This window comes from Moschus berezovskii, chromosome 27 (assembly GCF_049115385.1).
Source record: "Moschus berezovskii isolate FMDL1 chromosome 27, NW_MosBer_1.0, whole genome shotgun sequence".
NCBI classification, from domain to species: Eukaryota; Metazoa; Chordata; class Mammalia; order Artiodactyla; family Moschidae; genus Moschus; species Moschus berezovskii.
Genome location: NC_142486.1, coordinates 38,673,407 through 38,696,716, shown reverse-complemented (window position 1 = coordinate 38,696,716; position 23,310 = coordinate 38,673,407). Strand labels below are relative to the sequence as shown.

Genomic DNA, 23,310 nt, shown 5'->3' with positions numbered 1-23,310 from the left:
AAACCCCTTGATCTGCAATTTCTGTGTCTGAAAAATGAAGTTAATACTTGATGAGCCTTCAAGTCTTGGGTGCCTGGAATGCTGCTCTTCAGTCTAAGGGGTTTCCAAACCTTTCTGTTTGACTAAGTTAGGGGTTGGGAACTTGTGTTTTTAAAATTTCCCTCCTGCTTCTTGTTTGGGGCCTCCCTGGACATAAGAGAAAGCAGACTGGCAGGAAGGCAGAGAAGTAGTGACAGGAAAAGGATGGATTGCTGCACACAGTGCCTGCCATCTGCTGTTCTGCCAGAGGCCCAGCAAGTGGATGCTGTCTCCTCTCTGTTTTTGTTTAGTTGCTAAGTTGTTTAGGACTCTTTGCGACCCAGTGGATGGTAGCATGCCAGGCTCCTCTGTCTGTGGGATTTCCCAGGCATGAATACTGGATTGGGTTGCCATTTCCTTCTCCAGGGACAACAAGAACAACATACGAATAGATTTGTTTCCTTCCCAGAAATATCAATAAGTCTAATTATTGTCATAGTTCTCAGTAACTTTAAAAGGGCTTTGGGGAAGAATGGCCTAAAGAGACAAGTGTCTAGCACCCTGCCAGCCTGACTTCTGCTAAATACCCTCAGCTTCCAACCTTTCTTCCAGCGAGCTCTCTCAGTCTTAGAAGCCTCACATTTCACTGTCTTGTATTATATTCAATTCCACAATTACCTGAGGGCTGTGGGAAGGTGCTGGCATGATTAAAACAATCTGCCATCATGCTTTTAGTTAATCTAGTTGGCTGGCCTGCCTCATCAGTCACTGAGGTGATCCTGTTTATTATGACAAACACTGGGACCCATAGTCTGAACATACAGGTGTACTGAAGGAGTTGGTGAGACAGGATATTTGTGTCAGAACAGTCCTGGAAAATCTGGACATAAAGCTCTATCTTTAGCACCATTGTCTGTACTGCACAATTAGCATTTATGGTATTCTATTCTGTACCTGAAATCACTGCAGATGCTGATTGCAGCCATGAAATTAAAAGACGCTTGCTCCTTGGAAGGAAAGTTATGACCAACCTTGATAGCATATTAAAAAGCAGAGACATTACTTTGCCAACAAAGGTCCGTCTAGTCAAGGCTATGGTTTTTCCCGTGGTCATGTATGAATGTGAGAGTTGGACTGTGAAGAAAGCTGATTGCCGAAGAATTGATGCTTTTGAACTGTGGTGTTGGAGAAGACTCTTGAGAGTCCCTTGTACTGCAAGGAGATCCAGCCAGTCCATTCTCAAGGAGATCAATCCTGGGTGTTCATTGGAAGGACTGATGCTAAAGCTGAAACTGCAATACTTTGGCCACCTCATGCGACGAGTTGACTCACTGGAAAAGACTCTGATGCTGGGAAAGGTTGGGGGCGGGAGGAGAAGGGGACAACAGAGAATGAGATGGCATCACCGACTCTGTGGACATGAGTTTGAGTGAACTCCGGGAGTTGGTGATGGACAGGGAGGCCTGGCGTGCTGTGGTTCATGGGGTCGCGGAGAGTCGGACACGACTGAGCGACTGAACTGAACTGAACTGATTCTGTACCTGTTCTATTAGTTATCTTCCTGTTTCTCTTTTTTTCTCTATTGAAAGCTGCTTAAAATTCCCAACAAGATCTTAGTCCTCTCTGTAGTCAAGGAGCCCCATGAGTATTATAAGTGTTTGTGAATGATAACATGGCATGTCACATGCCCAAGCGTGCTCATCCCTTCCTTAGTACTGCATCTGCTGTTATCTCTGGCAAGACCATTTGGAGCTGCTGTGGAGGAACTGTTGTCACCTGAAACTATTTCCAGAGCAGCTTGGGGGAGGGCAGGCAGAGGAAGGGGAAGGATCAGTGAGCAGAACTGAGTTAGAGTGTGAGGGGGTTCTGGGTAGCAGTGTTTGAAGGTGATGAGAAAAGCAAAGACAGTGAAGTGACGTTACACCTTTGCTCCTTCAATTTTCTAGGAGACAAGGAGAGGGTCGGTCTTTCTCTTTGCTTAGTAATTGCAGGTGTCCCACTAATTAGAAAATAACTTTGGCCACCTCATGCAAAGAGTTGACTCATTTGGAAAAGACCCTGATGCTGGGAGGGATTGGGGGCAGGAGGAGAAGGGGACGACAGAGGATGAGATGGCTGGGTGGCATCACTGACTCGATTGACATGAGTTTGGGTGGACTCCGGAAGTTGGTGATGGACAGGGAGGCCTGGCGTGCTGCGATTCATGGGGTCACAGAGAGTCGGACATGACTGAACGACTGACCTGATTCCTCTACCACACTTGGGTTTTTGTCAGCCTCAGAGAAATCTCTTAAGTGTCTGTGCTCAATGTCATGTTTGTCTTGCTTTGTTACACTTTTTGTGTTTGCAGAAAGTCTTACTGGTGCACCCAAAAGGAACAGTGAGATGATTGGCTGCTCTGGGTTATGCTTTCTTCCCTTTTGCATGTGACTTTTCTGGGACACACGCCCAGATTTAAAGTCAATACATTCAAGTTCAAATGCCTGCAGGTAGAAGGACAGAGAAGCAGCGCACTCTCTGCCCACTTGGCACACTTGTATTGCCTCTGTAGTGTGCACTGAGGGGTTACAAAAACAACAAACCCATGGTCCTTGTTCACCAAGAGTTGGCAGTCACCTTGAGGAGGCGCCAGACAAAATTCACTTTGTAAGGTTTGTGATTGTTGTTTTGACACTCAGTATTCTGGGAGGTCAGGGAAGTGAAGAGCTGAGAAATGGAAAAGACAGTCATTTGAACTGAATCCACTGGGTTGCCTAAAAAACAGCAGGAACAGAAGAGAAGAAAGGAGGGGAACCATTCCTTAGTGAATGAGCATTCAGGGAGTTACTGGAAACATGTCACCCACAAAAAGAATGTCTTTCATAAATGGCTCGTCTAGAACAGGGATTCCTGAACTTGAGGGGCCTGCGGATGCTCTGGAATGTCATGAGTAACATGTATTTATTTATTAATGAATCTGTTCTCTCCAAATTTATTTCTTCTCTATCTGCATAAGTTCAACACAGGAGGCATTAGCCACATGGGGCAACTTTTTTTTTAACTTGTGATTGTCCTGGAGAGAGAGTCAGAAGCCTTCCTCTGATTCTCAGAAGGGTTTGCAACCCCAAAAGGGTAATGATTGTTATAATCTGACAAATAGCTTTGCTGCCCATCTTCAGAGGTACACATCTCTGGATTTGTATCTTTAGATGAGGAGGTAACTGGGTGGAAGATTAGAGAGAGACACCCAAGGATTCCTTTGTGAACAACCTTGTACCCAGCACCAGGTGTCATGGGACATACGTGAGTGCTTGTGCAAAGGACAGCGTGTTCCCACATACACAGTGGTCTAATCTGGTTGCCATGCGTGGCACAGCTAAAGTGCACTTACTAACTAGTGGGGGTGATGCTCAGCTCTGCCCTTGGGGACCTTATAGTCAAGTGTAGCTGTTTAGAGTGTGTGCCTGTCCACAATACAGAGTTAGAGCCAAGTAGGAATGTTGGGAATGGGGTAAGAAATCACGTGCTTTTTGGAAGGTCAGGCCATTTTTTCAGAAATGACTGGCCTGTTGGAAACAAGACATGAAAGAGGGAGGGAGCCCTGGGCAGGTTCAGGAGCAGTGACTGATTCAGAACCAGCTTCCCTCTGCTGCTTTGGACATGTACCCTGAAAAGACTGTCCTAGAACTGCCGTCACTTAGCACACGCAGTGGGACATGCAGACTGTCTGTTTCAGAGTGAGTGCCTTAGGTCCCCAGAGCTCAGCCAGCCACGTAGGCCAAGCTTGTACCCCTGCCCTGCACCCCGCCACCACCCTGCTTTAACTGTGGATGCTCCACTGTCCGTGCTGCCGGTGTCAGCCTTCTGTGTAGGGTTGGGTTGGGGAAAAGGCGTTAGCATACCTCAAAGCAAGCCCTGGAGCACATGATTTTCTGCCTTTCTTGTCAGTTGCCCTCCCCATCTTGTCTGCCTTTTCCCCTGGTTATTCATTCACTATTGCCTAGTCAGGTCCTTAGTCAGCGATAGATGTTCTGGGCCATTTGAATTTCGTCTCAGTAATGATTAGTGCTGACAATGATGTTTGACCAGTTCTAGAGACCTCTTGGGAATTACAGGCACCCACTTCATGTATCTTCATGTATTTCATGGGGGCTGCCTCATGCAACAGGAAGTTGCTCAGTTTTACAGTGGCAACCTGCTCTTTGTTTTTTAAAATTTTCTTTTTGGTAAACTGGTATTTTTGTAGCATTTTGCTTTCCCCCTGCAGTAACCATAACAACATAATGCCTTGGTGTATTTCCTCCAAAATGTTTTAAAGACCGGATGTGGGCTTGTTAAGAGAAACTTGACCCCTCCTCTTCCCTAGAGTAACAGACCTGAGAGGAAAACTTCGGTGAAACCCTTTCCCTAAAGCCAGCTGGGGGAATAAAGGGTTCTAACTGGTGGACAGCAGGAAGGGTCGGTGCTTTATGCCTGCATCGGGTGGAGCAGTGCTGGCAAGTGTTTGTTACCTCGACTATTAAAATTTTGCCTATCCATTTCTTTCTCCCCCCTTTCTTTTTCTCCCTCCCTCACCTCCCAGCCCAAAACCTCTTTTAAAAAAAAAAAAAAGTACAGCTGTGTCTGCTGCCTCACCCTACACTGCTAGCCTCCTTTTCTTTTTTAAAAATAATTTTAAAATTTTATTCACTTTGGCTGTGCTGAGTCTTCATTGCTGCTCGGGCTTTTTGCCAGTTGTGGTGAGCAGGTGCTTCAGCTTCTCACTGCAGTGGCTTCTCTGGTTGCTGAGCACAGGCTCTCAGGCACTTGGGCTTCAGTCGTTGCTGCACACGAGCTCTAGAGCACAGGCTCAATAGCTGTGATGTGAAGAATCGATGCTTTTGAACTGTGGTGTTGGAGAAGACTCTTGAGAGTCCCTTATACTGCAAGGAGATCCAACCAGTCCATTCTAGAGGAGATCAATCCTGGATGTTCATTGGAGGGACTGATGCTAAAGCTGAAACTGCAATACTTTGGCCACCTCATGCGACGAGTTGACTCACTGGAAAAGACTCTGATGCTGGGAAAGGTTGAGGGCGGGAGGAGAAGGGGACGACGGAGAATGAGATGGCTGGATGGCATCACCGACTCTGTGGACATGAGTTTGAGTGAACTCCGGGAGTTGGTGATGGACAGGGAGGCCTGGCGTGCTGTGATTCATGGGGTCGCGGAGAGTCGGACACGACTGAGCGACTGAACTGAACTGAACTGAACTGGACAGGCTAAGTTGTTCCGAGGCATGTGGGGTTCTCCCAGATCAGGGATCAAATCTGTGTCTCCGACACTGGCAGGAAGATTCTTTACCATTGAGCCACAGGGGAAGCCCTCCATTTCTTTAAAAAAAAAAGATAAGGCAGTGTTCTGTTCTTAACCAGGCTTTCAGGGTCCTTAAAATCTAAAAGGCATGTTCTTAATAGCTGTATCTGTGGAATGTGAGGGAGGCATTTTAAAACCGGACAGTGCAACCTTTCTCTTTCAGCCCCCTACAAGGCCCGTGTAACCCCACCCCCTACCCGCAACTGCCCATCAGTAGAAATTTTCGTAGTAAATATGGTGCTCAAAGATACTTACTCACTAGCCAGCCAATTTTCTTATGTCTGGGATTCACTTTTAAATGTTCTCTTTGTCATCTGCTCTTTGAGAATACCTTACATTCTGGAAATCATCCAGTCACTCAGCAAACCTTGATTAGGTAGGTACCCTGTGTTGAAGTAAGACACAAAGATAAATGAGCTGTAATCTGGAAAAAAGACATATGTACAAAGAAATGCTGCAGCAGGATACACATGCTGTAACAGATGATGAAAAGCTTGCTTAGGTGGCTCTTAATGTAATAGCAGGCCTCCAAGATCATCCAGCTCATTGTTATCTGACCTTATTTTTAGAAGCGGCCCAACTCCATTTTCGGAGGAGTATGCGAGTTGCTGCATCTGAAATGGGTGGGGGAAGCCCATGGTCTTTCCTGCTCTACCTTCTGTTAAATGCCATCCTCCCTGCAGCTCTCTGAGAAGTGCCTCTTATTTTATAAATGAGGCTGTTGGAGTTCCAGAGCAGTAGTGTTTGTAATACAGCTCGCTGGCGCAGACCTGGTATTAGAGCTTAGCTCCCTTCATTCTTAGCCTCCGTGTCAGTCAGACACCAGACTGATAAACGATGATTCGATTTTCTCCCAGTTCTGTGTTCTGTTCCTTCAAGTCAGTGAACACATTTCTGTCAGGGGCTTCTCCTCTGCCTGGCTTTGTTACCTGAGCCTGCTTGAAATGTTTTACCTCCTTGTATCTAAATACAAATCAGTCCTCTTCCCAGGAAGATACTGTGACCCTTTTCCCTGTCATCTGTGGGCAGTGAGTACCAAGTTGCCCCACTTAGAGACTCTTTTGTTTTCAGGTGGAAATTCAGTTTCCCCAGAAATCACTGTAAAGGATATTTGATGAAGGTGTGATGTACAGCATGAAGCTTACTGTGAAAACAAACCACTTCTTGTCTCTCTCTAAACTGATGAAGGGTTGAGAGGTTAGAGCAGGGCTTCTCAACCTTGGTGCTGTTGACATTTTAGGCTGGATAATTGGCGGTGGTGGTGGTCTGGTGTGTGTGTTATGTGTGTGCACATGTGTGCTTTTGCTTTCTGCGAGTGGTGGGATGTTGAACAGCATTCCTGGCCTCTGTGCACTAGATGCCGGTAGCACAGCCCACCCTCCAGTTTTCACAAGCAGGCAGCCCTCTGGGCGTGACTGATGTCCCCTTGAAAACCACTGGGTGGGGATTAATTGTCAAGAGAACTAACTGCAAATGAGAGTTATCATATTTATACAAAGTCAAGTTTTCATTTACCTAAGCCTTTATTTATAGTGATGAGCTGCTCTGAAGAAACAAAACAGGAACTTGTCCCATCCTGGATCCTGACCCATCTATAGCATGGAGGGGACTTCACCTAACTTAGGTTCAGAGTCCCCTGAGTAGAATTTGAACTCCGGAAATCATCTTCCTTTGGGTTCTTTGCAAAACTTATTTTGCTAGATATGCCCAGGTTTTTCTGTTCCTTTTTTGGTATTAGAAATGTTACCAGAATGAAAACAGGTTCTTCAGAGTGAGCATTCATCTCAGCCTGTGACCCTGGAATAGATTTGATGCTACTTACAGGACCTTTGATAGAGAAAGGGGTTTTTCCATTTCTTGACTAAAAATATTCAGAAACATTAGTTAACTTTAAGTGACACTTGCTTTAGTTTACTCTTCAGCATCATACAGCAACCTAAAATAATAAACGAAAACAGCAGTTTTATAAGTAAACTAAATAATAGTCTAAAACAGCAGTTTTATGGTTATCTCATTGAATTTTCACACCTGCCATGCAGAGCTGTTATCACTACCCTTACAGATGGAGAACCTGAGATTCTGAGAGTAACTGGTTCGAGGACCCCAGTGGGTATGCAGCAGAACCAGGGCCTGCCCTGTGGTGCCTAATTTGAGCCTGTGCCTTGACCACATGCCTGTACTGCCTCTCGGCCTGTGTGGCAGTGGACTCTTGGCCAGTAATAGTTGAGGTCGGGTTTGTTGGGCTCCTACAAACGCTAGTAAAGTAATGCTCAAAATTCTCCAAGCCAGGCTTCAATAGTACATGCACTTCCAGATATTCAAACTGGATTTAGAAAAGGCAGAGGAACCAAAGATCAAATTGCCAACATCCTCTGGCTCATAGAAAAAGCAAGAGAGTTCCAGAAAAACATTTGCTTTATTGACTATGCCAAAGCCTTTGACTGTGTGGATCACAACAAATTGTGGAAAATTCTGAAAGAAATGTGAATACCAGACCACTTGACCTGCCTCCTGAGAAATCTGTATGCAGGTCAAGAAGCAGCAGTTAGAACTGGACATATAACAACAGACTGGTTCCAAATCGGGAAAGGAGTACATCAAAACTGTATATTGTCACCCTGCTTATTTAACTTATATGTAGAGTACATCATGAGAAATGCTGGGCTGGATGAAGCACAAGCTGGAATCAAGATTGCCAGGAAAAATATCAGTAACAACAGATATGCAGATGGCACCACACTTACGGCAGAAAGTGAAGAACTAATGAGCCTCTTGATGAAAGTGAAAGAGGAGAGTGAAAAAGTTGGCTTAAAGCTCAACATTCAGAAAACTAAGATCATGGCATCTGGTCCCATCACTTCATGGCAAATAGATGGGGAAACTGTGGAAACAGTGACAGATTTTATTTTTTTAGGCTCCAAAATCACTGTCAATGGTGACTGCAGCCATGAAATTAAAAGACGCTTGCTCCTTGGAAGAAAAGTTATGGCCAACCCAGACAGCATATAAAAAGCAGAGACATTACTTTTCCAACAAAGGCCCATCTAGTCAATGCTATGGTTTTTCCAGTAGTCATGTATAGATGTGAGAGTTGGACTATAAAGAAAGCTGAGCACCGAAGAATTGATGCTTTTGAGCTGTGGTGTTGAAGACTCTTGAGAGTCCCTTGGACTGCAAGGAGGTCCAACCAGTCCATCCTAAAGGAGATCAGTCCTGAATATTATTGGAAGGACTGATGCTGAAGCTGAAATTCCAATACTTTTGCTACCTGATGCAAAGAACTGACTCATTTGAAAAGACCCTGATGCTGGGAAAGATTGAAGGTGGGAAGAGAAGGGGATGACAGAGGATGAGATGGTTGGATGGCATCACCAACTCAATGGACATGAGTTTGAGTAAGCTCTGGGAGTTTGTGATGGACTGGGAAGCCTGGTGTGGTGCAGTCCATGGGGTCGCAAAGAGTCAGAGATGACTGAGCAACTGAACTGAACTGTAGGCCAGCTCTAAAGACCATCACGCAATTCAGTCATTGCCTCAGCCCCTTTGGTGTCTGGTCAGCACATTAGCATTGTGCTGTGCAAGTAGGACTTGCGTGTGTGTGGCTCCTGTTAGCCTTGTTGAGCCCATGTTCCAGAAACTTTGAGATGGAGGGATTTGGTCTCCATGTCCTTGGATGTATACTGAAATACAGATACTATGTTTGTATCTAGATAATGGTCACATTTACACAGACGCTGAGTTACTGCCAGCAACTACTGCACAGGGAGACTGTGATCTGGGCATCTTGTACTGGTGAGGAAACTAGACCAGACAGAGTAGTGTGTTCAGTTCAGTTCAGTCGCTCAGTCGTGTCCAACTCTTTGCAACCCCATGAACCCCAAGAACCCGTGAACTCCCAGATGTTCAAGCAGGTTTTAGAAAAGGCAGAGGCACCAGAGATCAAATTGCCAACATCCGCTGGATCATGGAGAAAGCAAGAGAGTTTCAGAAAAACATCTATTTCTGCTTCATTGACTATGCCAAAGCCTTTGACTGTGTCGATCACAATAAACTGTGGAACATTCTGAAAGAGATGGGAATCCCAGACCACCTGACCTGCCTCTTGAGAAACCTGTATGCAGGTCAGGAAGCAACTGTTAGAACTGGACATGGAACAACAGACTGGTTCCAAATAGGAAAAGGTGTACGTCAAGGTTGTATATTGTCACCTTGCTTGTTTAACTTATATGCAGAGTACATCATGAGGAACGCTGGGCTGGAAGAAGCACAAGCTGGAATCAAGATTGCTGGGAGAAATATCAATAACCTCAGATATGCGGATGACACTACCCTTATGGCAGAAAGTGAAGAGGAACTCAAAAGCCTCTTGATGAAAGTGAAAGAGGAAAGTGGAAAGGCTGGCTTGAAGCTCAACATTCAGAAAACGAAGATCATGGCATCTGGTCCCATCACTTCATGGGAAATAGTTGGAAAAACAGTGGAAACAGTGTCAGACTTTGTTTTTTTGGGCTCCAAAATCACTGCAGATGCTGATTGCAGCCATGAAATTAAAAGACGCTTGCTCCTTGGAAGGAAAGTTATGACCAACCTTGATAGTATATTAAAAAGCAGAGACATTACTTTGCCAACCAAGGTCCGTCTAGTCAAGGCAATGGTTTTTCCAGTGGTCATGTATGGATGTGAGAGTTGGACTGTGAAGAAAGCTGATCACTGAAGAATTGATGCTTTTGAACTGTGGTGTTGGAGAAGACTCTTGAGAGTCCCTTGGTCTGCAAGGAGATCCAACCAGTCCATCCTAAAGAAGATCAGTCCTGGGTGTTCATTGGAAGGACTGATGCTAAAGCTGAAACTGCAATACTTTGGCCACCTCATGCGACGAGTTGACTCACTGGAAAAGACTCTGATGCTGGGAAAGGTTGGGGGCGGGAGGAGAAGGGGACGACGGAGAATGAGATGGCTGGATGGCATCACCGACTCTGTGGACATGAGTTTGAGTGTACTCCGGGAGTTGGTGATGGACAGGGAGGCCTGGCGTGCTGTGATTCATGGGGTCGCGGAGAGTCGGACACGACTGAGCGACTGAACTGAACTGAACTGAACTGAACCACAGCACTCCAGGCCTCCCTGTCCATCACCAACTCCCGGAGTCCACCCAAACCCATGTCCATTGAGTCGGTGATGGCATCCAGCCATCTCATTCTCTGTCGTCCCCTTTTCCTCCTGCCTTCAATCTTTCCCAACATCAGGGTCTTTTCAAATGAGTCAGCTCTTTGCATCAGGTGGCCAAAATATTGGAGTTTCAGCTTTAACGTTAGTCTTTCCAATGAACACGCAGGACTGATTTCCTTTAGGATGGACTGGTTGGATCTCCTTGCAGTCCGTGGGACTCTCAAGAGTCTTCTCCAGCACCACAGTTCAAAAGCATCTATTCTTCGCGCTCAGCTTTCTTTATAGTCCAATTCTCACATCCATACATGACCACTGGAAAAACCATAGCATTGACTAGTCAGACCTTTTTTGACAAAGTAATGTCTCTGCTTTTTAATATGCTCTCTAGGTTGGTCATAACTTTCCTTCCAAGGAGTAAGCTTCTTTTAATTTCATGGCTGCAGCCACCATTGACAGTGATTTTGGAGCCCAAAAAAAATAAAGTCAGCCACTGTTTCCCCATCTATTTTCCATAAAGTGATGGGACCAGATGCCATGATCTTAGTTTTCTGAATGTTGAGCTTTAAGCCAACTTTTTCACTCTCCTCTTTCACTTTCATCAAGAGGCACTTTAGTTCTTCTTTGCTTTCTGCCATAAGGGTGGTGTCATCTGAGGTTATTGATGTGGTATGTGCTGACCTGTTATCTCTGATCTTTTATCCTAGAAGATCTCAGCGAACAGCTGGAGTGTCTAGAAAGAGAGTTTAAGGGTGTTTTGTTAAGTAATCACTCTGCCACCTTGATTTTTCTGCCTTTCAAGTTTGGCTTTGAGGAGTGTTTCAGGTGGATTGTTGTTGTTTAGTCGCTGAGTCTTGTCTGACTCTCTGCGACCCCATAAACAGTAGCACACAAGGCTTCCCTGTCCTTCACTGTCCCCTGAGTTTTACTAACAGTGCAGTCTCTGAATGTTTTGTCTTTTAAGAAAAATTAGTTTTATTGAGTTAAAGCTTATCCTTGTAAGTCAGCTCTCACTCTGAGAGGCTTTTTAGAGTGGAAGAGAGGGCTGCTGTCTAACCTGACTACTGATACTTTCACATCACCTGCAGTGTATTTTCTCTACCTTCCCGCCCCTGGCTACTCCTCAGGGACGTTTTTATCCATATGCGAATCAGGCCCGATACACCGAGGGAGGAAGACAGTTGCGCACCCCTATTCTTAAGCTGTTGCCTTGTTATTAGTACAAGGAACCAGAGAGCAGAGTGGCAGCGGGGAGGCCGGGCCGGCAGGGAGCTGGGGGAGGCCGAGCCTCTGGCTCTCGGAGAGGCCGGTAGCTGTTGCTGCTGGTCCCCTGCCACTGTAGACGCGAGTCTGTGAGGACAGGGCAGCCTCTTGGGAGTTAACCAGTTCCTGGCCAGGGCTTGTTTCTTTGCACCCACTTCACCCATCTCTCCCCTCTACTGCCAGAGTCTAGGCAGTTGTGAAAAAGCCTGAGAATAATCCCTAACTCTGAGGCCTGTGGAATCGTGTTAGGGTCCCAAACAGGTCCAGGGTGAGCCAGAGGAGCCGCCTCGTTAGATTGACCAGTGCCTTGGCCTGTGGAGTTGTTGATTTTATAAGACCTTTATGTTGATGTATTTTCTGTCCATCACACTCCTGTTACCAAGGCAGAGTATATTTTCAGTAGACAGGAAGATTGGACTGAATAGATCTCAACATGTGGAAGACACGCTTTCAGATTCTTAAAATCAACTCTTCTGATTCTCTGTAGTTACTATGGTAATAGGTACTATAGAAATCTGCGGGCCTTACCTATTGTGACCTCTCTGTGGGGTCAGGATGCCCAGAGCCTCGGCTTCAGCGACCGCCAGGACCTGGCAGATCTGGCTGCTTCCCTCCAGGCACTGAGGTGGGGGGGGGGAGCGCCATCCTCCCCCTTGGGACCAGCCGTCTTCAGCCTTGGCCTGCCCTGCTAGTCAACAAAAGCAGGGCCCGCCAGGGGACAACCTTCTCGGGTTGCCCTGTAATCTGAATGAGCCAAGGTGAGTGTGTTAGGGATGGGCAATATAGTCTTCAAATGGGAACCTGAGTATTTACTTCTCAGGAACCATAGGATTGAGCTCACTTTTCTTACTAAAAAACAAGTGTCACTCAGTGGTTTAGCCAACCCCTCCACTGTGAGCATAAGTGCAATGTAATATAACCTGTTTCCATGTGGCTAGTAGTCTTGTCAGTAGACACCATACTAATTTCACCTTGCGTACCACTGAGGATTGGCTGTGGACACAGGAGGTGTCACCTTGCATTCAGAAGGACTCAAGTTTGGTTCCAGCTCGACTGTTCACTCTGAGGGACATTGGCTGTATTACTTAATTCTCTTGATCTTAATTCCTTCATAGTCATGGAACCCTGCTCAGAAATAACATGGCGTGTCCACATCTGTTAGACTTTAGTCCTGTAGTCTTCCTCTTCCCCGCCCTCTTCTGGGTGAACCCGAGGGCCTTTGGTCGCTGCTGGGAGGCTCTATTGAGTCTGTCTGTAGAGAGGAAAGGGCTTCCCAGGTGGCTCAGTGGCAAAAGAATCCGTCCACCAAAGCAGTAGACACCCGAAATGACAGTTTGCTCCTTGGGTCGGGAAGATCCCCTGGAGGAGGAAATGGCAACCCACTCAAGTATCCTTGCCAGGAGAAGCCTATGGACAGAGGAGCCTGGCGGGCTACAGTCCACGGGGTCCCAAAGAGTCAGACACGATGCATGTAGAGGGGAACATGTAGAGAGGACATGCATGTAAAGAGGAAATCGCCTGGAAGCCCATAGCACTTCTAGGTTTTCCGAGGTGGAAATTCGGCAGAAGCACCCTAAGCCCCCACAGTTTCCTGCCACTCCCAGCACTGTTTATGTCATCATTTGTGGGAGAAGCCAAGTCACAGGTGACAGTTGTTGCACCTGAGTGAAAGAAAATGTGGCTGACCCCTTAATCCATAGGACACATGCTTTCTAGATTGTTCCAAAGTTGGAACGAGTTTTGCTTGATTGTACCTTGGGGTGACCCACAGTCTCGTCAGAACTTAACGCTGTTACAACCAGCCTTGTGGATGTCTGGTGCCTAAGCTCTGTTCTTATAAAATCCCAGCCTGACCATTCTAGAATTCAGTCAGGGCTTCAGCCCCCACCCCTCAGGTGCTTCTCATGGGAAGCCTTGTCTTCTCAGCCCCAAGACCCAGTGACACTCAGGAAACAGAGCAGGTCTTGTATTTATTTCATTTGTAGTAGGAAGTGGCATCTTTGGTGCCAGCAGCCAGTGGACTTCCGGCCCCTTCTCTGCTCTTTTCAATGTTTCAGGTATTGTCGCAGTGTCTGAATTCTTGCTCAGCTATATTTGAACATGCAGAGATGAGCCCACCGCTCCCCAGTGCACACAACCTGCCTGAGAAGTCTTAGACTTCCTGAGTCCAGTGTTTGAAGTTACTGAGAGGCTAGTGCCCTAGTTCCTTTCTGGTCGCTTGTTGCCAGCTATGCAGGTGTGTGTGGAGTAAATGTGGCGCAGGAGCTTTGTGTCCCGAGACTCCTCACGTTTCCAGAATTGCTTGTCTGAACTTGCTCTCTGTCAAGAGGTTAATAGTCATCCATTCAATGAACTGTGGCATTGAATTCACCCAGTGACCAAAATGAAAGGGGTGAAGCTTGATAAGAATTCCTGAGGTGTGGCAGCAGCAGAGTTCAGAGACTTCGTTTCATTCATTCAGTAGACTCAGAAGGTGATGACCTATAGGATGTGGTCTCCTCAGGGTTTTGGGAGACCCCACTTCTCAGTTGCTTTGTTGGATTAGAGCTGAGTCAGCCCTGTGCACTGCTCCCAACATCCAGCTCTGCCAGCGTCCGGCAGTATCTGCAGTGAGAATTTTCCAGCTGCAGCGGTCACAGGTCTCACCTCAGAAAGAATAGGAATTCCCTTTTCCTGACACTGGCAGAGGAAAAGGCCTGAGTCACAAGTCCTCACGTGCAGCTGACTGCCCAGAATTACCTGTGGACGCCTCAGACTTCACATTCGTCCTCAGTGTTTGAGAATCACCCACCTGTGCACTTTCTCCAACAACTTTCTCAAGAGGCCATCAGCACTCTTCAGCCATGTTAGTTTCATGAAGCACTTGTACACACATTAGCTCCTTTAGTCTTCACAGCCCACTCGAGAATGTGGAGCAAAGAGAGTTTTGTTACCCAGTTTTATGGATGTGGAAACTCAGTTTTCAGAATGGTACGCCTTACTGCTAGCCATGGAACTACTAAACATTGACACTGCAGCCCAAATCTTTCTAACTCTAAAGACCTCGTCCTTTGGGCCGGGCCCACCCACCTTTCCCTTCCTGAAGGTGAGTTGGGTATAGAGCAGTAATCAACAATAGGTGGGAGCCTGGAAGTGACCCCTGTAAACTGACAGGTTCACTGAGCTCCCTCCTGCCCCCCAGCTTCCAGCCCTCCCTGAGGTCTGGGAGCAGCGCAGGGACGGTCAGGTGGCCGTTTACTGCAGGAAACAGGTTGCACCTCTCTTCACATCCATTTGCCAGATGGGATGCAAAACTGCCTCCCAATGTGAGGTTTACCCCTCTCAATACTGGATTTTAAACAGTGCTCAGGAGAGCAAGTCTTATTTCCATGTTGCATCCGGGAATAGGGTTTCTTCAACTTGTTGAGTTTCCTGATGTTGTAGCAAGGTCTGGAAAAAGCTCACCAGAAGTGTCTCTTCTCCCAGGGTAGACCAGTTAATAAACAGCTCCTTCTCCATTTCTTCTGTAATACTGACAGCTGTTGTAAAGTGGTTTCATGGTCATCATCTGTTTGGTCCTCATAGTAGTCTCGTATGGAGTGCTGGGTAGGTGTTCATTCCATTTCACAGGGGAAACGTGGACTGAACCCGAAGTTAGGGGGCTAAGAGCTGCACCGTCCCACCCCCGGCTTCCTCCCTCCTGCCGCCTCCACAGGGGCCCTGGCGTTGCTTGTCTCCCAGATCATGTTAGGCTTATAAGTAGCATGTTAGAATTTACTCTTCTTTCATAGACAGGTACTCAGAAAGGAATGTGTGTGATGGGTAAACAACCCGTTTCTTCACTGCTCCTGAGGCCTGCCTGATGAGTATGTGGCACAATTAAGAACTGGCTTGGCCTGGTTTATGGGATTGTTCAACAGGAACAGGTATTCTCAGAGGGGTGAAAAGCCTTCAGGGGACATAGAGAAGGAACAGTTCCTATAGCCCAGGAGAGGGAGTGTCTTGGACTCGTGTTCTGTGTTTATCATCTGAAGACATTTATGGGGCACATGCTCATATTTATGTGCTGAAGACATTTGTGTTGTACATGCTTTTTGTGAGCGATGAGGCATCATTTTTACCCGTAACCCTCCTGAATGTCACAGTGCTGTGCGTGATTTGAAACGTGGTGTTGGATTCTGAGCAGCTCAGTCTGAGGGAGTCTTGCTCTGTCTTGTAGGATATGCTTCCAGCTTAACAGGGAAAACAGGATGATGGCCCTTGTGGCTGTGATGCCATTTCTAGACTGGAGTGGACTGAGCCTCACACCTCTCGAGGCAGGCAGGGCCTTCGGTGTCCAGTGGAGGCCTTTCTGCAGGGAGGGAGCAGCCCCTCACCTTCCCTCTGGCTGCCGTCTTCTCTGTGTACAGAAGACCAGCTCAGGTCGTGGGCCTCCATCCCATGCGCTGTGGTAGTTGGTGTCTGGTCACTGTCAATTCCAGTAGGCGGGAGAACTGTTCTGTTTCCAGCCACCGGTCACCCTGCCTTTCCTCCTCATTTCCATCTCCTTCCTCTCTGGTGCTGGCCAACTCTGCAACCTGCCCCTTTCCCTGGTTGTGGTTTTCCAGGGCAAAGAAAAAGAATGGGAATGAAGAAAAGAATTGTTAAAGCTGAAGTCCCCATTGTGCCTTTAGGGGAGGGAGTGGGGATCACATTTCTGTCTGGCAGCCAGGCTGACTGACCTGAGGTTTGCTGACGTGAGTTTGTAGAGGAGAACTTAACATCTTTGAACATATCTGTTCTTTAAGAAGCCCTAGAGCCTTAAGCCTGTCATTCACTAGGGCTGCTGCTGCTAAGTCGCTTCAGTCGTGTCCGACTCTGTGCGACCCCATAGATGGCAGCCCACTAGGCTCCTCTGTCCCTGGGATTCTCCAGGCAAGAATACTGGAGTGGGTTGCCATTTCCTTCTCCAATGCATGAAAGTGAAAAACGGAAAGTGAAGTCGCTCAGTCGTGCCCGACTCTTAGCGACCCCATGGACTACAGCCTACCAGGCTCCTCCGTCCATGGGATTTTCCAGGCAAGAGTACTGGAGTGGGTTGCCATTGCCTTCTCCCATTCACTAGGGCAGAGGCTTTGAAATGAGTGTTCTGGATCTGCTGGGCCAGGCCCACCAGAGAGAACACTGGTAATCAGGACAGTGTTGCCGTTTCTCTCAGAGCAGGTGTGGGAGTGAAAACCAGTCATGATCAGTGAACAGCTAGGAGCACAGGAGTTATGGGGTCATGGAAGCAGATTTTATAAACAGAGGGTCACAGTGTTGTTGGGAAGTAGAAGAGACCTCTATAGATAGATGTTTCTGGAATTAGTAGGAGCAAAGTAAAGGGCCCTGGGGACTTCTGGTGACTGGTTGGTAGAGCACAGAGACTTAGATGGTTTGCCCAGTCCTGTTCCGGTCTCTCTGTCCCCCTCTCCCCTTCTCCCCTGCCTGTGCCTCCCACTTTTCAAAAGAATTGAGCCACTTTTCATAGAAGGAGCCAGTTGGCTAAAAAGTCCAACAAATAACAAGTATTTATAGTTTTCCAAAATCCCCTCCTGCCATCATTGGTATACTTAGTTATCCATAGTCCTAGTCAGTGTTTGGGGTCTTTTTCTTTGTTAAGATTTTTTTTGTTTTGATGTGGACCATTTTTAAAGTGTGTATTGAATTTGTTAACAATTGCTTCTGTTTTATGTTTTAGTTTTTGCCTGGGAAGCATGTGGGATCTTAGCTTCCCGATTAGGGATTGAGCCCACACCTCTTGCATTGATTGGAAGGTGAAGTCTCAGTGCCCGGATTCCATTGTTTGCTGCTGTTTAAGTAGCCCTGCCCTGTATTGTTAGGCTGGGTGACTTTTTTCAAATGTTATAGGGTAGCTATTTATCATTTTGGTACAGATTACTTACTGTTAATACTTCTTGAAGTATATTTCCCACAGTGGACTATTTTGGGATCTTTTTTGTTTTTGTTGGGTGCAGGGTGGGACAGCTTCTTATGGATTACAAGAGATTGCAGTGTAGAAAGGTTCCATGTTCATGATTTGGCCTTTGGTTTTCTAGGATTATGGTGGTTCCTGCAAAGAGAAAGTCAGCCTGACCAAGTTTGACCATGTAGCTTTTCAGAGAATGAAGTAAATTCTGTTTCTGACATACAAGGTGGCTCCTGAATACTGCTACTCCCCCCAACCCCACCCCCGGCCACTCCCTCAAGGAATAGTGGCCAGGCCTCCAGGCCACCCTGTTTCTGGAACTCAGCCCGTGTGGGGTGAATATGCTAAGTGAGCCTTCCTGAGAATGTTCTCCTTCCTGCCAGATGGCACTTTCAACCTGCGTTGTGTACGTGCTTGCTAAGTTGCTTCAGTTGTGTCTGACTCTTTGCCACACCATGGACTGTAGCCCTCCAGTCTCCTCTGTCCATGGGGTTCTCCAGGCAAGAATACTGGAGTGGGTTGCCCTCCCCTTCTCCAGGGATCTTCCTGACCCAGGGATCGAACCCACATCTCCTGTGGCTCCTGCATTGCAGGTGGATTCTTTACCACTGAGCCACCAGGGAAGCCCTCAGCCTGTGTTAGGGACTCAGTATAATTGCTGCTGGAATGGGATAAACTGGTATCTATCCTTTCTTCAAAGCAAAAATTTTCAACCCTGTTGTGAGTTTAGTACCTGTTGAGGTGGTGGACTGCAGAGTGTGCCTTGCACTCCACTGGTGCCTGCTGTTGGTGGTACGCTTACAGCATTTCCTGTGTGCCTTCTTTCCTTTGATTTGTTCAGCAATTGTTTATGGAGAGCCTGTTATTTCCGAGGCACTGGAGCTACAGCAGTGAAGCAGACAGCAGCGGCCCTGTCCCCAGGGCTAGTCTGGCCTCCTGGGAGTGGGGAGGTGGGAATTCGGGGCTGTTGGGCAGGACCAGTGGAAGAGGGTGTGCCTGAGGAGGGACTGGCACAAATAAAGTGTTGCTGCAGAAAAAAATGCCGAGGTGGGCACTGATGGGAGCCAGCTTTCTCTTCCTCTGTTTTGAAGAGAAGCAGAAGCCTTGTTGCTCAAGTGACTACATCTCCCAGAGTGCAGTATCATCAAGTAGACCAGTTAATGGTCAGATTGAGTCAGTCACACCATCACTGCTTGCACCACGGTGATCAAGTGCAGGAAGTTTACCTAAGTTACCACAATTGGTAACCTAGGCAACTGGATGACAGTTGTTCTGTCTTTGCCTGATACTAGTTTTTCCTGTAAGCAGCTTGGGGCTGCAGATCTCCGGTGCCTGGGGTGTCCTCAGCATAGCCACATACCTGCCTAGAGCCTCTGGGGCGTTATTGCAGCCTTCTCTCCTCTGGGAAGCCCAGAACTTTCTTCCCAGCACCCTCTCCTCTCTGCAGTCTGAGTGCTGAGCAGTTGGAGAAAAACTGTGGCTCTTAGGGTCCCTACGGAAGTGGAGCTCAAATGTTCTTTCTTAAAAGTCTGGGGAATTCCTTAGCAGTCCAGTGGTTAGGACTTTGAGATTTCAAAACCTAGGGCCTGGGTTTGATCCCTTACCAGTTAGAGCTAAGATCCCACAAGCTTCGAGGTGTGGGCAAAAAATCAGCTCAGTATGAATGACCTGGGGGAAACTATGTGGAGCTTACTTCAGGGTTGGCAAGTCTACCTTGACCCTTAGGAAAGAGGACACATAGAAGGCAGCTTTTCACCATTTCTGTGGCTGTCCCATTTCTAGCGTTGTTCATATTGTTCCGCGATCTAGGGGCACTTCCTCTCCCCCACCCCAATTCCTGTCTGTCGTTGACAGTCTGCGCCACACTGTTCACTAGCATTTTTATAGAGGAGAGTATATCTGATTTCTCAGGAGAAGGTCCCATTTTCTATATTCTGGTATTTCTATTCTCTTTTCCAGCTTTAGTGAAGTATCATTGACAATAAAATTGTAATATATTTAAAATGTATAAAAGTGATGATTTGGTATATGTGTACATTGTGAAAGGATCCCCATAATTGACTTTAACACATCCATCACCTCACATATTTACCCTTTTAAAGAAGTGAGAACCATTCAAGATCTGTTCTCTTAGCAGATTTAAGTTATGCAGTTCAGTATTATCAAATGTAGTCCATATAGTCAGAGCTAGGGTTTTTGCAGTGGGCATAAACAGATGTGAGAGTTGGACCATAAAGAAGACTGAGCACCGAAGAATCGATGCTTTTGAACTGTGCTGCTAGAGAAGACTCTTGAGAGTCCGTTGGACAGCAGGGACATCAAACCAATCAATCCTAAAGGAAATCAACCCTGAATATTCATTGGAAGGACTAATGCTTGAAGCTCCAGTACTTTGGCCACTTGTTGTGAAGAGCTGACTCATTTGAAAAGACCCTGATGCTGGGAAATATTGAAGGCAACGGATGGGGGCAGAAGAGGGTGAGATGATGGTTAGATAGCATCACTGACTCACTGAACATGAATCTGAGCAAATTCTGGGAGCTAGTGAAGGACAGAGGAGCCTGGAGTCCTGCATTCCATGGGGTCACAAAGAGTGGGGCATGACTTAGTGACTGAACAGCGATTATCAGCTATAGTCACCACGCTTTTCATTAGATTCTTAGACCTTATTCACAATGTAACTGAAAATTTGTACCGTTTTACCAGCCATTCCCATTGCTTCCACTCCCAGGCAATCCCCATTCCATTGTTTTCTCTGAATTGAACCTTTTTGTAAAAAGATTGCACACAGAAATAGTATCATGCCCTGTCTGGCTTATTTTACTCTCTGCTATTTTCTAAGCATTACTGGAACAAGTGCACACCATCATATCTAATATTTACTGAGTGCTTACCATGTGGCAGGCACTGTGCTCCTGTGTTCTTACTTAATCCTTCCTGTCATTAATTCCATTGTATAAATGCTAAATCTAAAGTTGAGAGACATTTCAGAAAGACTGCTGAGCAAAACCAGGCCTTGTAATATCTCCAAAGATAACAAAGGAGATGTTATCTAGAGAAAACTCAGAAAGGAAATGTAGCAGCATACTAATGGTGGTTATCTGTGGGCTGAGATAGAAGTGGCTTTTTATCCTTTCAGGGACCATTTCTTATACTTCTTTGTCCCCCTAGACATCTGTTTCTGGGCAGAGCTCAGTAACGCTCAGTAAGAAGACATTGGTTGAGGTAGAAAGTTCAGGTCTCTTTTTCTTTGGCTTGATTTGGCCCCAGTGATAGTAGCTCTGGTTCTGTGTTGCTGGTTGTTGGGGCAGCTGTGCTGCTGCTTCCTGATGGGCTGGAAAGGCCCCAGATGGGCTCCCCTGCCGCACCGTCAGGTGGAGGGTGAACTTGTCGTCTTCCAGGACCAGATCTCCCGGACTGACGAAGGCAGAGGCAGTGGGCATCAACTGGCCTGCGTGTGTCACTTCCTCTAGCTCGGCAGAGTCTGGAGTGGGCTGGAGGCAGTCTGCTCGTGTGGTGACTCAGCGCAGCTGGCGCAGCTCGTCAGGGGCCTTTGGAGCGGCCCTGAGGGGATGCTCCCCGCACAAGGGCACCCGCCTCTAACAGGCAGCCTGGCTGGTTCCGATGTGCTTGCTGCCACATTGAGAGCTGCTGCACCGCTGCCTTTTTTAAGTCCTATTCCTTTGTTATTTTATGTTTTAGGTAACTTTTAATTTTGATATAATCTCAAAAGTACAGAAAAGAATGGTACGTAGAACCCTTGTGTACGTTTCATCCGGGCTCACCGTCAGCACTGACTCGAGTGTTTCACTTGTATGTCCCCCCCCAGCCGCAGTGTACGTGCCAGTACACACACACACACACACACTCTGTCTCTGAACTATTTGACAGTAAGTTGCAGGTAATATGCCCCATTACTTGTGACTACGTGAGTGTGTGTTTCCTAAAACAAGGACGTTCTTGTAAATAACCACAGTGCGGTTATAAAAATCAGTAAGTTTAGCATCAATACAGTGCTGTTGCCACTGTCCATATTCACATTTTGTTCAATGCAGATACAGTCCCCGTGACGGCAGAGCTTTATTTTTATGAAAACTTCCCTGGGGCCTGTGGCGCCTCCTGGTGGTGTTACTTAGGGGCAAGCAGAACCGGTGGGCGCCACATCACCTGCTCCTGTGTCTCCGCAGGAGACAGGGGCGTGAGAGCAGCAGCCATGTCAGCGGAACTGGAGACCTCAGAGGGGTTGGATGAGCCAGAGAAAAAGATCTCCGGGGCCCCAGAGAAGGAAAACCACACCAGGTGAGCGATGGCGGCCGTGGTGCAGTCAGGTCGTGCTGCTGGGGCCCGGGATGCTTCACGCCCGCCACCTCCTCACCCTTGCCCCACACAGGGAGGCAGGACAGGCACTGCTCCGAGGGGCGAGTGGTGGGATTTGATGGTGCTCCTGGCCATTTCTTCTTCCTGGAATTCTGAACATTTTGTCATCTGGGGTGAGAAAGGGTAAATCAGAGGCAAAGCTGGCACTTTTCCAGTGTCTCCCACCCCTCAGATGTGGGAGCAGCTCTTAACTGCAGGGCTTTCCTTACTGGGTTGGGGGCAATTCACTCGAAGCCTCCAGTCACCCGGGCCTGTTCTTCCTCGTTCTCAGCCTCTCCTTATAGTCCTGTCATTGGCAAAGTTCTCTTTTTACATCTTGGAATAATTGCTGAAAATAAACTGTTGGCAGCACGTGAGTGATGTGAGCCAGTCTCCTGAAGAGGCCAGCAGAGACTGGGCCCTGAGCGGCAGCTTTTCTTGCTCTGCTCGACAATTGTGGGGATGCACATGCGTCCCTGCCCAGAATGTTCTCTGCCTTGTCTGGTGCTGGCATCTGTCACGTGATTTTGTTCAGCAGCACAGGCCTTGGTCCTGGCTCTTGCCTCCCCAGCCTTGCTCTCACTCCCATCCTCCTGTGCCGGGTTCCAGCCTCATGTCATCCTCAGGGGCTGTGGGACCAAGGTAGGAGGAAGGCAGCTGGGCCACCCCAGGAGCTGCACGGTCAGTTCTCCTCAGGGGTGTGGATCCTGGGAGACACATTCCCCAAAGTTGTCTGTTCCCTGAAGTCAGCACACACTTGTGTGGTAGGGTTAGAGGTGTGTGTTTCTTCGGGCGGGCACAGAAGCCAAGCATCACTCATTTGGGTGCTTCAGAGAGACCCGGGCATGGTGGAGGAGTGGGTCAGAGTCATCCAGAGTGTCGCCCGGGTCCTGGGAGCAGACCCACGTCTGCTTGTGCTTTGCTCCCTGCTGAGAGGCTGGAATCATGTTTCTGAGCAGCCTCTGCCTCGAGCTCGGCAAGTGGTCACCCTGGAGTTGGAAGGCTCACTCACACATGCTCTCTCCATAGGATGGCAGACCTTTCCGAGCTCCTGAAGGAAGGGACCAAGGAATCACATGACCGGGCGGAAAACACCCAGTTTGTCAAGGACTTCTTGAAAGGCAACATCAGGAAGGAGCTATTTAAGGTTTGTGCCCTCAGTCGTGAGCTAGGTTGGGCTGGGGACCCTTAGTCCTACAGAGTTGCCCCCCACCAGCCTTCCTCCACGCCCCATGTTTTCTCAGCAT

General features: G+C 47.5%; 1 protein-coding gene across 1 annotated transcript in view; it reads left to right on the top strand.

The window, feature by feature from the left end:
* The window catches only part of HMOX2 (heme oxygenase 2), a 29,827-nt gene that overhangs the window by 4,019 nt on the left and 2,498 nt on the right, over window positions 1-23,310 (top strand). Inside the window, exons 2-3 of the mRNA XM_055409380.2 lie at window positions 21,895-22,006; window positions 23,093-23,210. Coding sequence (XP_055265355.2) covers window positions 21,921-22,006; window positions 23,093-23,210 — 204 coding nt within the window. The 5' untranslated portion in view covers window positions 21,895-21,920. The remainder of the gene's footprint in view (window positions 1-21,894; window positions 22,007-23,092; window positions 23,211-23,310) is intronic.